At 32.5% G+C, this 16,014-nt stretch overlaps 1 protein-coding gene across 4 annotated transcripts; it reads left to right on the forward strand.

The window, feature by feature from the left end:
* Positions 1-1,046: 1,046 nt before the first annotated feature.
* Positions 1,047-15,890, forward strand: LOC123680333 (elongation of very long chain fatty acids protein AAEL008004). 4 transcript variants are annotated; one of them, XM_045618173.1, is made up of 6 exons: positions 1,047-1,201; positions 4,129-4,204; positions 4,286-4,476; positions 8,649-8,729; positions 11,380-11,679; positions 15,342-15,890. In XM_045618173.1, the coding sequence occupies exons 2-6, from the start codon at positions 4,144-4,146 to the stop codon at positions 15,564-15,566; spliced, it is 858 nt and encodes a 285-aa protein (XP_045474129.1). In that variant the 5' UTR covers positions 1,047-1,201; positions 4,129-4,143; the 3' UTR covers positions 15,567-15,890. The 4 variants fall into 4 exon arrangements, with proteins under 4 accessions (XP_045474129.1, XP_045474128.1, XP_045474130.1 ...); XM_045618172.1 differs by having other exon boundaries at positions 1,190-1,239; XM_045618174.1 differs by lacking the exon at positions 1,047-1,201 and adding an exon at positions 3,085-3,231.
* Positions 15,891-16,014: the final 124 nt, after the last annotated feature.

Here is a 16,014-nt window from a genome sequence, read left to right on the forward strand (position 1 = left end):
CTCAAGAGCTGTAATCTGTTATAAGTATCAAATTAATCTTAAAATTACTGAAAAAAAATATTTTAGAATTTTTCGAATATCTCGAACAGAAATCAAGATGTAGCGAAAAATTTATAACATTCATTTTTTAGAAACACCCTGTAACTCTAGAACGAATCAAGATACCCATAATCTGCCTCCTGATATATTTTTATTTCGAAAATAGTGATAATGAGTCCTTGAACATTTTTTTCTCTTCTTATAGTTCTCGAGATGATTTCAGTGGGCATGGAATTTGGAACACCCTGTACGACTCATTTTTTCATAGTATAACATCTCCAATAATGAAAAAAAGATGGTTATTCTCTGCCATTGAATGTTCAAATCTCACGATTCGATTAAATATATTGATTTGAGTGTTTTTGAACTTGTGAATCATAAACTTTTTCAAAATTTTGATTTGTTTTCTTTTCGAATTCACAAAAGTGGAATATGTTAAATCTTATGCCAGAAACAGAGATACAATTCCATTAGCTAAATAAAGTTAGCATGATGGTCATTCAAACAATTCCCTTTCCAATATAGCTTTGTGAAAAGGATGGTACATGTAGGTTTGTTAAGTTTAAATTAGCTGAATTATGATCTGAGTTACTATTTTGTAGAAAATGATAATGATGTATTCTCATATTACATTTTCTAGTGACATCGTAATCGTAATTCTATCATGTTAATCAATGAAAATAAAAACAGAATATCGATAATGAAACTGATTTAGCTAAATTGAACTAATTATTTGACATGTCCGAAAAATCGAACCATCCAAAAGTGTATTCAAATTGAAACGCAATCAATTCAGAGATAATTCGAATTAAACTGAAAGATAAATGATATTAGACAACAAACTAGCACATTTTGTTCGCAGGTACTGTATTTTATGACTAAGTAATTAGATTGCTTGCGATAACTTGCGTACTTATACACCATTTTCATTGTTCAACTGATAAATTTGAATTCAATAATGAAATTATAATATGAATTATTTGAAGCACGTGAACAGTACTAACTAGAGCAAAGTACCTTACCTTGGCTACTGCAAGTGTCGCAAAACTTCTTTGCATAAAATTCTTTGTTTCATTCAGACACACGCATGTATTAAAGAACTTAGATGTAGGTACAAACAAGTACTTGAAGAGCCAACCAAAATTTTTTTCAACCTACTGGGGTAAGCGTTCAGTGTTGTGTTATTGTTTAAGCCTTTCTGTTAGTATTTTATGTACTTCTTTAGTTCTTTATTATTTTTCAGTTGAATTTATTGTGCGTATTTTTACTTTTAATTCTTTCACATCTCGGGTCTTTATCTTTTATACTACCGACTTTGAATCTCACCAGAGGAAAAAATCCAAAGGTTTTAAGTCTGGGGAGCGGGTTGGCCATTCCATCGGCACTCTCATACCAATCCATTTGTCTTGAAAATGATCATTGCAACTTTTGTTATCGTAACTATTTTTTTCTGTTTATTTTTCAGAAGTACTAACAAAAAAGATCAAGTGTACAGCATTTTTGAAAAGGCCATTAAATTACTTTCAAAACAAAGTGTCGCTCGAACCTCCTTCCTATTAAAAATTTTATGCGTCTGTCATTACGCTAACAGAGTTAACCAAATTGATTGGAACCAACCATATAAAATGACTTCCTATGATCCAAAAATTACTTTTTTTTTGATTTTTGGGATTTTAAGTTGAGGCCGAGATATTAAAAGGGAAACCCTTTCAAATGTATACACTGTATATTATCACAGAAAATATATCATCAATCGGCGGACAATGATGATTTAAAAATCTAAGAAAAGCATCAACTTGTCGACTGAAGCTTTCGGAAACCCGTTCATTCATGCGCCCTTGCAGACCACAAAATTGTATAGGTATATGATTCATTTTCCTGTTGTAGGTTAAAATACAGGGTAATTCACCGCGATGGACTATTAGAAGTTTATGGAAAACTAATCACAATTTTGGGTTGAATGTTGAATATAATCTTTCTCCCTGAAATATTTTCAGATCTCTACAACTTCTATATAATGATGCAATAATATATTGGGTGTGCCATTTGAAATAAGGAAGTAGTAGTCTGTTTCAGATATAACCGGAAGTTGTAGAGATCTCAAAATATTTTAGGGAGAAAGACCATTGTATCAAACCCTGACATGCAAATTTTCTGCACGAAATTATGATTGGTTTTCCATAAACGTCTAATGAGCCATCGCTATGATTCACCCTGTATATATGGATAAGAGGTTCTAAAGATAAATCTGAAATTAGGCCTAGATATTCGAGTTATTATTTTACATATTCAGGGTGTCCCAAATTCGATGCTCATTGAAAGCACTTCGAGAATTGTGAGAATCTTCAAGGAACTCTAATTTTTTTTTTTGGGAAAAAATAAGATATTAGAAAGCAGATCAGCCGATCATAGATATCTTGATTCGTTCTCGAGTTAATGAATAATCATTGCAATATGCAATGTATTATTCGCATATTTTTCCCAGAAAATTTGTTCGAAATCTAAATAAAATCTTCAAATTTTCACAAATATAGGCATTATTCAATATGCTAATAATTTTGAAATTTTTTTCATGAAATTTTTAATTTTCTAGCTTCTAACATAAGACATACGAAGGCTTTCTGCGTCAATCTTTAATTCAATTGAACATAAAGGGTGTTTCGATTTCAATGTCAAAGTCAGCCATGACAAAAACCTCAAAACTGTTTTTTTTTTCAAATGTGAACTCATGTTTTTATTGGTCAGGTAGAATTTAGGTTGAAAAATAGTGTTTTTGGGTTTTTTCATTCGTGAGTTATCATGTCATCAGTGAATCATCGAACCTTATGTTTTGTGAATATCCTGACTAAATAATATAATTGTGTGTGAGAGAGATAAGTGAATAAAAAAAACCACAAAATTATAAGAAAAAAATCAATACGCAAAAACAACATGAATAATAATAATAAGCATAACAACTTGGTAATTAAAAATTCTCAAGAGGTTCTATTCACCTCTGATAGATTCAGTCGTATTCATTCGATTGAATAATTGCTTTTTTTATGATTTGACATTTCATATAAATAAGATTTTATAGTTCTCAATGATTTTCAATTTACCGGAGAGTGTTGAAAATTGATATTTCGAAGTGGGAGTGGAAGGAAGGATATATACTCTTTCAGTGAATATTTTACTACATATACAATTTTTAATGTAAGTCCTAGTTTACTATTATATTATATGGCCTTTTGAGCATTGATACTAACAAATCCGGGATTCTATAAAAAAAACATTATAATGTAGCGATATATATTTTCTCTAACTCTGTTGCAAATCTGCCATACCTTTTTGAACAAAAAAAAATCGTGGCAATCAATGCCCTCTGCACTTGTATTATAAAAAACTATTCTGTTTCATTACTTTGAGTTGCCAAGTTTCTGAGAAATGAATATTTCGACATTTTGCCTTCGATATTCAAGGATCGTATTCTCGAAGAAGGAAGTTGATATTGTTGGATTTGTTAATAATTGTAGATTCACTAATCTGTTCGTTGAGGTGTTTATTTTATAAGGAGCGTTCATTTTCTGAACATATCATATTTATTTTCTATGAGGATGGTACATCTCATAGAAAACAAATATGATTATGAGAAAACAGAAAATTAGAAAATTAATAAACTCCCTTGTTTTGTTGATATCTCTGACATCATTTGTTTTACAGAGCTCGAACTACAAATCGTCGCCTAACTATAGGTCCTTACCCAAATGAAAATCGATATGCTAGAACCTGAAGGTCTTATTCAAAAATTCATACACTTATTGTTCACTGGCATTAATTTGTTGTCCCATTTTCCATTTACATATCCATTGTTTCATTTTAAACAGACTGTCTTGTGCACTGGTAGATGCTACAAGCTTTGGCTTGTATTAAGGTATAGGCATTTTGTTATCCAGCTATTACCAATTTTTATTTTTCTCTTGTTCGAATGGAATGTCTTTATTGAAAATAATTGTTTCTCCTTATCTCCGGACATAAATGGTTTCAAAATATATTATTAAGTTTGCAGTTTTTTTTTTGCGATACGATTTTTAATTTCTCTAAAATTTCTAGGTCCCTTTAGTCAACATGGCTGCTCTACTTGACAATTCCACCAGTTTCTACGATTACTTGTTTGAAGAAATTTCAGGTGAGTTCAAAAGTGCTTACCGTAATTCTGCTTATGGGATTTTTTTTAAATTTATTTGAAGTGTATTTGTTTTGTCCTTAGATCCCAGAGTGAAAGATTGGCTCTTGATGAAAAACCCTTCTGGAATATTGACAATAGTGGCAGCCTATCTATATTTCGTATTTATATTCGGACCAAAGTATATGAAAAACAGGGAACCTTTCAAGCTGACATACATCCTGGTTCCTTACAACTTCTTGCAAATGTTACTCAGTGCATATATTATGTTTGAAGTGAGTATTTATAAATTTTTTATTTCTCATTAGTGTTGTTTTCTTTGGTTTGTTATTCGCAACTTTTGGAATGATGATTTGAATGAAATTAACAAGGGGTAGGAATATGCTACTCCTACTTCTTAATTAAAATTGAATATTCTAATTTTGTGAATATTATCATAATTTAAAATTCCGATTTTTTGAATTAATTTTTAAAAAACAATTGATGTAGTTGATTATTTGAGGATTATTCCTCTCGAATACATCAGACTTGATCCTGATTCTGTTTTTGAGGATTTTAATTGGCAGTAGACATGATTATTTTTTCTAAGAAATTCAAATGATGCTCTGCTTATATTTAGTAGGGGTTACTGTTTTAATGACTGTTTTCTTTTGTCCATTAACTCCTTTTTTTGGCCATTTCTGAAATGGTAGAAGTTCTAAGGAAATGGCTCAATATTTTGAACTTTTTCTTACTCATTCCAATCTTTCGAAATTGAATTTATCCCTAGAGTTATGTTTTTGTACCGGATTCTTCTTTACCATTATGTAAGTATACGTATCTGATATTTGTTACATAGGAGTACAACTTTGTTTCCGCCGTTTTTTTTCCGAAATCCGAGGCTTTATTGTGAAAATCTGTTTATACATTTATGATTCAATGTACTATCCATCGCTGGCTACTACTTTCTCCAATCTTTCGTGCAGCGTACGAATCCCGAGTTGAAAAAACTGGTCATCTTTTGAAGCGATCCAGTTTTTTACTTCTTCCTTAGAACGGAAGTGCTGGTCAGCCAGGCCGTGTGCCATTGATCAAAACAAGTTATAGTCCGAGAGAGCAACGTCTACAGAATACGGCGGGTGGGTTAGGACTTTCTATTTCAACGTTTTCAAGTATGTCTTGACCAGTCACAATGCGATGCAGAAATCCCTCACGTCTTTCCCTTGAAAGCAGCTGTTCACAAGCAAACAAACGCAGTTTAACGAATCTCGGCTTCAACTCATACGGCACCCAATTTCCTTGTTTCTGAATCATTCCCATGACTTTCAGGCGTTTTGAAATGGCTTGTTGCATTACTCCCAATGAGCCTGCCTATTCTTGTTGCGTTTCAAACGACTCTTGATCATGTAATGCATCCAATTCTGCATCTTTGAAAACCTTCTCTCTTCCACCGCCATGATGGTCTCAAAATCAGAGTTCTTGAAGCATTGAAATCACTCTAGGAAAAAAATTGAAACATTCGATTTTCACAAGCCTCTGTTAAAGCGAATTTTTCACCAGCAATATTGTTCGGCATGGCAGGAATAGATGGTAATCACTTGGTACCAAGTTCGGACTATAAGGTGGATGCATAATAACCTCTTAACCAAGCTCCCGGAGCTGCTGGCGAGTCACTATTGATTTGTGTGGTCTGATGCGTTGTCCTGATGACAATTCCTTTCCTATTGGCCAAAGCTTGCCGCTTTTGGGCGATTGCTTCCTTCAGATAGCCCAATTGTTGACAGTACAGTTCCGAGTTAACAGTTGTGCCATAGGGGAGTACCTTATAGTAGATAATTCTCTTCCAATCCCACCAAACATACAGCAAAACCTTTCTAGCTTGGCCACCGTTTCCTCCAGCTCACCGCGTTTCGACCACGACCGTTTACACTTGACGTTGTCTTAAGTGATCCATTTTTCATCACCAGTCGCCAACCGCTCAATAATGTTGTAATTTAGCAGGGATTCGCTGATGGAAATCCGGTCCATGAGGATTTCTTGCGCTAACTTTTGTGGTACCCATACATTGAGCTTCTTCTCGAGATCAGCCTGGTGCAAATGGTTCAAAACAATTTTTTGTGCAATCTTTAGCTTTTGGTCAAAAGAGACAGTGCTTACATGATGGCCGGACTAGGCAATATCCATGATTGAGTGTCGGTATAGAAACTTTTTAACTGAGAATTAAAATAGTAATATAGTTAGGTGTACAAATTCACAAATATTCTATTTAAATCATCTCGATTTTTTCATAAAATCTTGACTTTTGACCATTTGCTCGTACGTGCGTCTATAAATTCTCAATAGATAATACTTTCGTAAATATTTGAGTCTTCCTTCATCTCTTAATCTTTAAGAAAAAAAATATAGAAATTTAAATATTCTTCAGATCAGTTGTTGATGTGTCTTTTATAACTCGTCTTATTTTATTACTTTTAATTACTCGAACAATAAGGGTATTTAAAAGAATGATTTCACATTGTATGTAAATATAATAATGAGTTACACAACAGAACTGACATGGGTATGGATACGTTGTATTGAAATTCGAATTAACCAAATTGCCAAAACTCAATTGTTGCTTGTTTTAGGTCATTGCCGGATAGAAAATCATTTTCCATATTACTTTGAATCAATATACTGATAACAATTTTAGGAAATTTATTGATCAAGACACTTTCAAGATTTTAAATTTGATTTGGTGTTATAAGAACGTTTTATACAATTATAAATGAAACGTTTCGTTTCAATCAACGGATTTGTAGAAAGAATGTCAAGTAGTGACCAGCTCGATCACATGATCGCATCCCTGTAGATCATAGTTTATGATGGATGTAAGAGAATGATTCCAAAATGATATACAGGCTTAGAACTATTTAGAGGGGCACTACAGGGATATCATAAATCGTTAGAGATACATGGTGGCTTAAATTACAAAAAAAGTTGAGGTATTTAGGGATTAGTGTGTTGTTGTTAACAGATCCAAAATATATCCAATGGTCTCCGAGATATCTCAAAAAAACTGAACATCAAGATTTTCTATAACTCATTTGTTTCTGAAGATAATTTCACGAAATTCGGTTTGTAATCTTTATCCAATATAAAGATTCTAATGGTGTCGTCAGATTTTTTCCTGTTTTTCTTTGTTTCAGAGACGCGATAGTAAAATTTTTCATATTTATGGATGCCATATTGGTTTTCCTTATGAGGTGATAAAGAAAAAAATTACGAATTCAACAATGTATCACACTCTACAAAAATATCTAGTCTGGGTACGAAAATTTGAAGAGTTGTTATGTGAAATCATGACTTGACTATCGCGTCTCTGAAATAATGAAAAACAGAAAAAATCTGAAGACACCATTAGTATCTCTATATTGGATAATGGCTACAAACCAAAATTTCGTAAAGTTAACTTCAAAAACAAAAGAGTTATACAGAAAAAAAGAAAATCTCGATTTTCAGTTTTTTCGAGATATCTCGGGAACCATTGGAGATATTTTGGATCTATTTACACCAACACTAAACAATGCAACTTTTTCGTTATTTAAGCTATCCTGTTTTTCTAACTGTTTTCGATATCTCTGTAGTAGCCCTCTTAATAGTTCTAACCCTGTATAGTTCCCTTAGCTTGAATGCTGCATTTAACCATTTTTTGTACATTTGTGTTTCAAAGGTTTAGCCTGAGATCTTCTTATAAAGTACTCTTATATAGTTTAGAAAGCTACGAAAGTATTATTTTTTAGATTATTCGATTCCAATTGGAAAAATTTCCAATTCTCAATTTGATGACATATGTAAAACACTCAAACAACTGAACAAATGAATAATTTCTAAAACATCTCAAATCTTTTCCAGCATGCTATACAGCATGGAGCCCACAGACGAGCATCTTAGCCGTCAACTTGACAAGTTGGCAACTTGGTTGGCGACTAAGTTGCTCGTCTGTGGGTCCCATAAGATTTGAGAAGTATATGTTCTTTCGACCGTAAAGTTCCTCTCGTTTTAATTTCAAGAACCTTATAAACCTTTTTCATGCAGCCTTTATTTCTAGATTGACAATAATAGCTACTAAATATTGTTTTGTGGGATCGAACCTACTCGTATTTCTAGCATTTTTTCCATGTATTAATTCATTTGTCAATTTCATCGTGGCGGAATTTCCAATTTCTAACAAGTGATTCAATATTCTCAAGGATATTCCCTTTCAGGGGCTATGAGAATTTTCACACGTATTTTTTTTTATCTTTAAATTTCCAAGAATTGAGATAATCGTTGATTTAAAGATTAGAAAAAAAATTGAGAAGTTTTCCGGAGTCATTCTGAAGAATTATGGAATTTTTTAGTATAGAATATACTTTTGTAGTACATAGTTTATATTCGCATTTAATAAGAATTAAAGGAAAATATAGAAAAAATAAATAATTTTCAGCATTTAGACAGTTCTTGGTTGAGGCATTACAGTTGGAAATGCCAACCTGTGGATTATTCCTGGACTCCTCATGCCATGAGGGTAAGTAAAAGCAGTATTAACTTACGAAAAAAAATCTTTAAATAGTAAACGAAAATTTTTTGAGCTCTCGTTCCATATAAAACTCAAGAAAAATATCGAAAAAAAATGTCTGCAATTTTTCTGTAACCACAAATCTGACCATGTTGAGATTTTGGGTGATGAGATTAAATAATGATTTCAAGCTCTATGTAAAATTTCAAGCTGATCACATCTTCACAACAATGAACATCGAGGAAGTAGAATATTAAAAAAGAAATACCCTATATCTTCGTGATTACAAAATGAAATTTAGTTTCAAGATTCATGAAATTTCGTGTGGATCAAGATCTTAGAAAATTCAAGCAGAATATTGTGAAAAAAACTAATATTTCTGTGACAACATCATCCGAACGAGTTGAAATTTTCTGTGTATATATCAAAATAGGAAAATTCAAGCAGAATATTGGAAAAAGAGGAAACGTTTGAGGGCTTTTTAATTAATACACTAATTGCGTCCATGGAGACCACATAATACAGTTCCGTGGTAGTCAAGGGAACAACTGGGATAGCAATGAACGAGCGTTTAAAATTTCCTGATTTTACGTCAGTGCTTCTTTTTGTTTGTTTTCCATATTCATTTCGATTAATTAATTGAGACATTTCTTAGAGCAATGCTCCAATATGAAAACAATTATTCATAAATCACTGATTCCTTTGTCGTTTTTTGATTTAGGTTTTTAAATATGGAAATAGTCAATTTACTGATTCAATTATTTATCCTGTTCACTTTTTTTGACAGTTCTATCGTAAACAATAAATATATTCAGTAACAACCCTGAAATCAAATTTCACCTTACAATAAGAAATAGTCAATTTTATTCCATGTTATTTGAGTTTAGTATTGCTTATTAACGTTGAGAATCCTTCGAGGAGAACAATTTCATTTTTTGCGAAATTGTTGACCAATAACGATACTTAGGTTGGTTTAGGTCAAGACATATCACATGATTGAGAAGATGAATAATAAAATAATATGTAGTTTACTCAGTGCCCGTCTTTATAAGATTATTTTCATAATATACCAAAAAATGATTTAATCTATAGAGTAATAGACATAGAGGGAGTATACGCAATTTTTACATGTCCCCAACATGGTTAGATTACGTTGTCGGATTGTGATATATTTTCAAATCCACAATTTCACTATATCGTTATGAATGTCGATTATATTGAATGAAATATATTTATTTGAGTGACTCTCGATCAAATATGCAAATTTGAATATTTGGAATCCGATATTTTTCCCGATTGTCGAATTTATAATAAGCGGAATATTTATTATTCTCTGTATCTAAAGGGTGTTTTTTTTAGAGCTATAGCACTTTAAATTGCAATAAAACAACGATGGATTATTCGATTGACATGAATTTTATTTATCCGCAAGATAATCTTGTGGCATTACATTTTAAATATGATTTCTGGCATATTACCGTCATGGCTGGCTCAGATGTAGTCCAATCAGGACTTCCAATTTTCGATGACTCTTTCCAACATTTGTGGCCGTATATCGGCAATAACACGGCGAATGTTGTCTTCCAAATGGTCCAGGGTTTGTGGCTTATCCGCATAGACCAATGACTTTACAATGCCCCACAGAAAGTAGTCTAGCGGTGTTATCACAAGATCTTGGAGGCCAATTCACAGGTCCAAAACGTGAAATTAGGCGGTCACCAAACGTGTCTTTCAATAAATCGATTGTGGCACGAGATGTGTGACATGTTGCGCCATCTTGTTGGAACCACAGCTCCTGGACATCATGGTTGTTCTATTCAAGAATGAAAAAGTTAGTAATTATGGCTCTATACCGATCACCATTGACTGTAACGTTCTGGCCATCATCGTTTTTGAAGAAGTACGGACCAATAATTCCACCAGCCCATAAAGCGCACCAAACAGTCATTTTTTCTGGATGTAACGGTGTTTCGACATACACTTGAGAATTAGCTTCACTCCAAATGCGGCAGTTTTTTTGTTGACGTAGCCATTCAACCAGAAGTGCGCTTCATCGCTAAACAAAATAAAATGGACGTAGTGCGCGATACGTATTCCGCACACAACCATTATTTTCGAAATAAAATTGTACTATTTGCAAGCGTTGTTCAGGCGTGAGTCTATTTGTGATGAATTGCCAAACCAAACTGAGCATAAATCACTTGACAGCTGTTGAATCTGTCGCCATCTTGAACAGAAATGACAACTTAAAGTTATATACCTCGAAAAAAAACACCCATTATTTATTTCAATATATTTTGAGTTAATATGAAACGTTGATTCACTCTGGGAGATAAGAAGTGCGTTATTTGTGGAGAAACTCATCGCGAATTGAGTGAAATATGGTATCACTGATATGTTTTAATTTCCGCGCTCTTCATGTCAAATTTGATGATGGTTCATGTTGGGAACAAAATTTGCTTACTGAAAATGACATATGCTCCCTCTATCTATGTTTATTACTCTGAGATTTAATATTGATACTGAACATAATTCGTAATTTCTTTCATTCTACAATAAAAATAATAGGAATCGGAACCTTATTTGATGTGAGCTAATGAAGAAGCACATTTCGTCTGTTCTGTTACTAATACTTGATAATATATCTTATTTTTTTAAGGTTGCTAGAGGGGTTCATCTGTACCATCTAGCGAAAGTCAGCGAATTGTTGGACACAGTATTCTTCGTTTTTAGGAAAAAAAATGAGCAAATTACATTCCTCCACGTCTACCACCACACCATGATGAGCCTTGTTACGTGGGGCATCACCAAGTACATTGCTGGAGGACAGATTACTCTCATTGCTGTCTTCAATTCTTTCGTCCACATCATAATGTATTTTTACTATATGGTAGCTGCTTGCGGGCCCCAATACCAAAAGTATTTGTGGTGGAAGAAATATATTACCACCATACAGTTGGTAAGTGAAAAATAGCAATACCTGATATATAGAGTGGTCCAGATTTTAGTGCAATTACTTTGGCATCAGATAAAACAACTCTTTTCATGAAAAAAATTCTATGAACATATATCCTAACAAGCTTTATTTTTGAGATACAGGGTGTTGAAGTTTGAAAAAAAGATCAGTTTTTTACTTATAACTCTAGTATTATTATATTTATTGTTTTAATTTTTAGTTATTGAAGTCTTGGTTATGTAATGTTTTGAATAAAGTAAGTGTCTTTTGCCAAACTTATCCAGTGGCGTAGATATATGGGTGCGATGATCCTTTTCCTATTGAAAATCTGCACCATTGTCTTTTTCTCGAAAAAATTGTTTCATTTCTGAAATTTACAGAGCATCATAAAAAAACTTGGGAATAACTTTCATAGAATTTACCAATATCGAGATAATCGAGTTAAAAAATTGACGTAGAGAATTATTACGCTTTCAATGGCATTTAATTGAACATTTCAAACAATTAAAATTTTTGTGAATATTTCCTATTGTTTAACTGTCTGATAATTTTTCATTCTGAAATGTTCCAATAAATGCGTTGTAATACATTGCGTCAATTTTTGTACTTTCATTTATCACTAATGGGAAAAGTTGAAAAATTTTTGTGGATAGTATTTGCTTTGTACTTAGGGATTCAGCTTGACATTTCAACCAACTACTTGACTTGAAAATCAAGCTCGTGAAAAATTCCATACTTCAGCTTGACTTGACTTGATTTTAGATATTTATTGCTTGAAAGCTACTTGATGTTACTTGAGCTTGATATGCTTGCATTGCACGGCATATATTTCTGCAATCTCGTGCGCGCTTATACCAAATGAGGAGATTCCTCGAGCGCCGAGAGACTGAAGCATTTGCCAGTGTGACTTTATTAGTAGTTTTCTCACATTTCTATGAAATCTATTGGTAGATTTTGGTAGTTTCCAAAATATCTTTCCAAACTTGGCCAAAATGACCAAAGTTTTTTTATCAACGCCAGCATCTTCAACTCCTGTTGAAAGACAATTTTCCAGAGCTGCTCTTACAGTTACAAAAACCCGCAATAGGTTAGGCGACAAATTTATAAGATGTCTCATGTGTCTTAGATCCTGAATGGAAAGTTATGAAATCAAAAAAGCCTGGAGGTTTCTCAATATTAAGAAACTCTGTAGCTCGAAAATCAAGCCAAGCCCTGGTATATTCTACAAAAACAATTCAAGAGACCTTTTTTTTCAATAAGCTTGATTACAGAAATTAAACAATTTTTCTGAAAAAAAGACAGTGGTAAAGATTTTCAATGAGAAAAGGATATTCGCACTCCTATATCTACGCCACTGGATAATTTAGGCAGTTAACACTTAACTAATTCGAAACATTACATTACCAAGACTTCGATATTTGAAATTTAAAACATTGAATGGAATAATACTAAAGTTATAAAAAAAAACGTTTTTTTTTTACTTTGACACCCTCTGTATCTCGAAAATGAAGTTTGTTAGGATATATGTTTATAGATTTTTTCTCATGAAAAGAGTTGTTCTATCAGACGCTAAACTTATTGCACTAAAATCTGGACGGCCCTGTATGATTAAAAGTGACTTATCGGAAAAGATTAATATCTTCAACTTGGATTTTCGATATACTTTTTCGAAGTTTTTCCAATATCATTGAAGAAACCCCGTTGATTTAAAGATTGCAACTGAGGAAAAATTGCCCAAGACATCGCTGAAACTTCTCTGTGATGAAATTTCCAAATCATAGTTTTGAACTGATATTTTTCTTTAAAAGCCCTTGAAATGAGGGAGCTAATCATGGAGCACCCTGTATATTATAAAAGATTCGTTTACTAATGGATGAATAGTTTTAATTTCGTAGAACTACAAATGATCACCAGTTAGCGAACTCTAATTGGCTCATTTGCATCATAAAAAATACAAAAAACTAGGAACTGAACTTATGTCATGAATAGAATAGAACAATGGCTATTCTATTGATAATATTCTTCCTTCAGATTAAAAAAAAACTTATTGGTTTTGAATTTCGATTTCAATGGAAATAGCTGCTGTTGTAGTTTTATGATATTCCTTGGTAAATTGCGAAGTAATATTTCGATTTTATTGCATAGTTATCAATAAGATTATTGATTATCTTCGTGCATAATCTTGTAAACAAGGAATTCCCTTAGAATTATTACCTCAGAAGGTATGCCGGCAAGCATTCTTGAAAACTCATTTTTTGAAGATATACTGTCCTCTATACACTTATACAGGGCGATTTAAAGTTCAGTATCATGAACTATAAAACCTTTCAGTTTCCTTTTGTTTCCTTTTTAGTTCTTTCAGTTTTTGAAATCACATTCGAGATATAAGTTACGTTTAAGGGATTGTAACAAGCTACAGGGAGATATTTTTTCTGGGGTCTAGCCCTTTTTCGCCCCATAAACTTTTTTTTTCTTCCAAAGAATAGGAAACCTACTGAATCTATATTTCAATATAATATCTATAATATACAGGGTGTTTCCTAAACATGCGGCAAAAATTCAGGGGGTTGTTCCTTGGACTATTTTAAGCATGTTTTATCCTTGGATGATTTTTGAAAAACCTCTTTGTTTCGAAGATACAGGGCGAACAACATTTTTCATATTTTTAAAATTAATAATAGTTTAAATAAAAATGCGTACCGCACTGTGTTTACTAAGTAGGTACAATTTATTTCTAAATTTGTTTAACAACATTCCAATTACTAAAAACGGCCAGTTTTTTGACTAAAAATTGATAAGTGCAGATGGTAAAGGAATACAGATTAAACACGGTTTTCATTTGAATTCGTTTTGTGATGTATTAGCAATTAACATTTTATCTTTGACTATTATGAATGACTATTATCAATGAGGAGAAGATTGGATGCTTGTATGCTGGCTAGAGGTGGTCATTTTCAACAGTTTTTGTAGGTTGAGTTGAATTTTCATGTAATTTTTCATAATAAAATGTTATTATCTGAAATTTTGTTTCCCCTATATCTTCGAAACAAATAGGTTTTTCAAAAATCATCAAAGGACAAAATATTCTTAGAATAGTCCAAGGAACAACCCCCTGAATTTTTGCCGCATGTTTAGGAAACACCCTGTATATAATTCTTAATATCTGACTGAGACTGCAAAATTTTCACCGTTTTGTGGGGAATTTCAACACTTTACACCCAGTTGCAGGGACGTTCATTAAAATTTAATGCCGTCATTAAAATTTTAATCCTCCGATACGAGAAGCCTATTGACTACCTGCGCCGTTTAATGGAGGATCAACATTTTAATGCGTCATTAAATTTAATGAATGTTCCTGCAACTGAATGTAAATGCGTATATCCTTCCATTTTTAGTGATGACAATGACGTAGTTTTTACTTGTCAAATGTCAAAAGCACAGCTTCAAAAGTGACAGCTGCCCAGATAGTGGGCGATTCAAAATGGAACCTCTCTTTTGAAACACCTTTTACACTCCTTACAATTTTTTTCCATTTCTTTAATGCTGAGATTACATTTGAAGCTTGACAGTTTTTGGGTAGCAACGAAATAAATTTAATATACTCTGATAAAATTGATTTAAATTGAATTTTCAAATTTGATTAACTTGATTATGTTTTTTTTCAGCTCCAGTTCGTTTTTACTTTCTTCCATTCGCTCCAAGTCCTCTTCTACGATTGCGGTTATCCAAAGTCAGCATTATTTATAACGATTCCAAATAGTCTTCTGTTCTACTTCCTATTTTCTGATTTCTATTTCAAAAAATACAACAAGAGTAGCAGTTCAAAGCAAAAATTACTTGCAAGTGAGTCAGAGTCAAGAATCAAAGCAAATGGTTTCAAGAAACATTGAAGATTTAATTTTCAAATCATCCATTACTTCAAAGTGATATTGAGACTGTGTATTAAAAGATGCTGTAGAGTTTCTAAGCTAGGCAATGTAGTGACTCAGGTTGTCACTAATTATAAATTTGCTAAGCCTTTCTCTATTTATAATTAAACTATAAACAATTTTTCAATTGTACAGTAAAAAGAAATTCTAAGTATAAACAGACACTGGACGTATTTGCATGTTTAAGATATTGAGTAATTGTGATAACAATTGAATGTTCAGAATCCAGAATGTATGTAGTTGAAGACCGGAATCTGTATTTGTAAATAAAAAATTATGTATTAATTTTTGTATGATTTTTGTTGATAACATAATGAATGAAGGTGTCCTTCATCTTCTATATCTTGACAGACGAATTTATTCTTTAATATTTGCGTGCGCGAAGGTGTCTCCTAGGGACCTAAAATGA

The sequence above is a fragment of the Harmonia axyridis genome, chromosome 5 (genome assembly GCF_914767665.1).
Source record: "Harmonia axyridis chromosome 5, icHarAxyr1.1, whole genome shotgun sequence".
Lineage (NCBI taxonomy): Eukaryota > Metazoa > Arthropoda > Insecta > Coleoptera > Coccinellidae > Harmonia > Harmonia axyridis.

Excerpts from the sequence above, each read along its gene's own strand:
- LOC123680333 (XM_045618171.1), top strand. The coding sequence starts at position 3,923 with ATGCTACAAGCTTTGGCTTGTATTAAG. Across the intron at positions 3,950-4,128 it reads AAGCTTTGGCTTGTATTAAG|GTCCCTTTAGTCAACATGGC; the intron begins GTATAGGCATTT and ends TAAAATTTCTAG. Across the intron at positions 8,730-11,379 it reads GGACTCCTCATGCCATGAGG|GTTGCTAGAGGGGTTCATCT; the intron begins GTAAGTAAAAGC and ends TATTTTTTTAAG.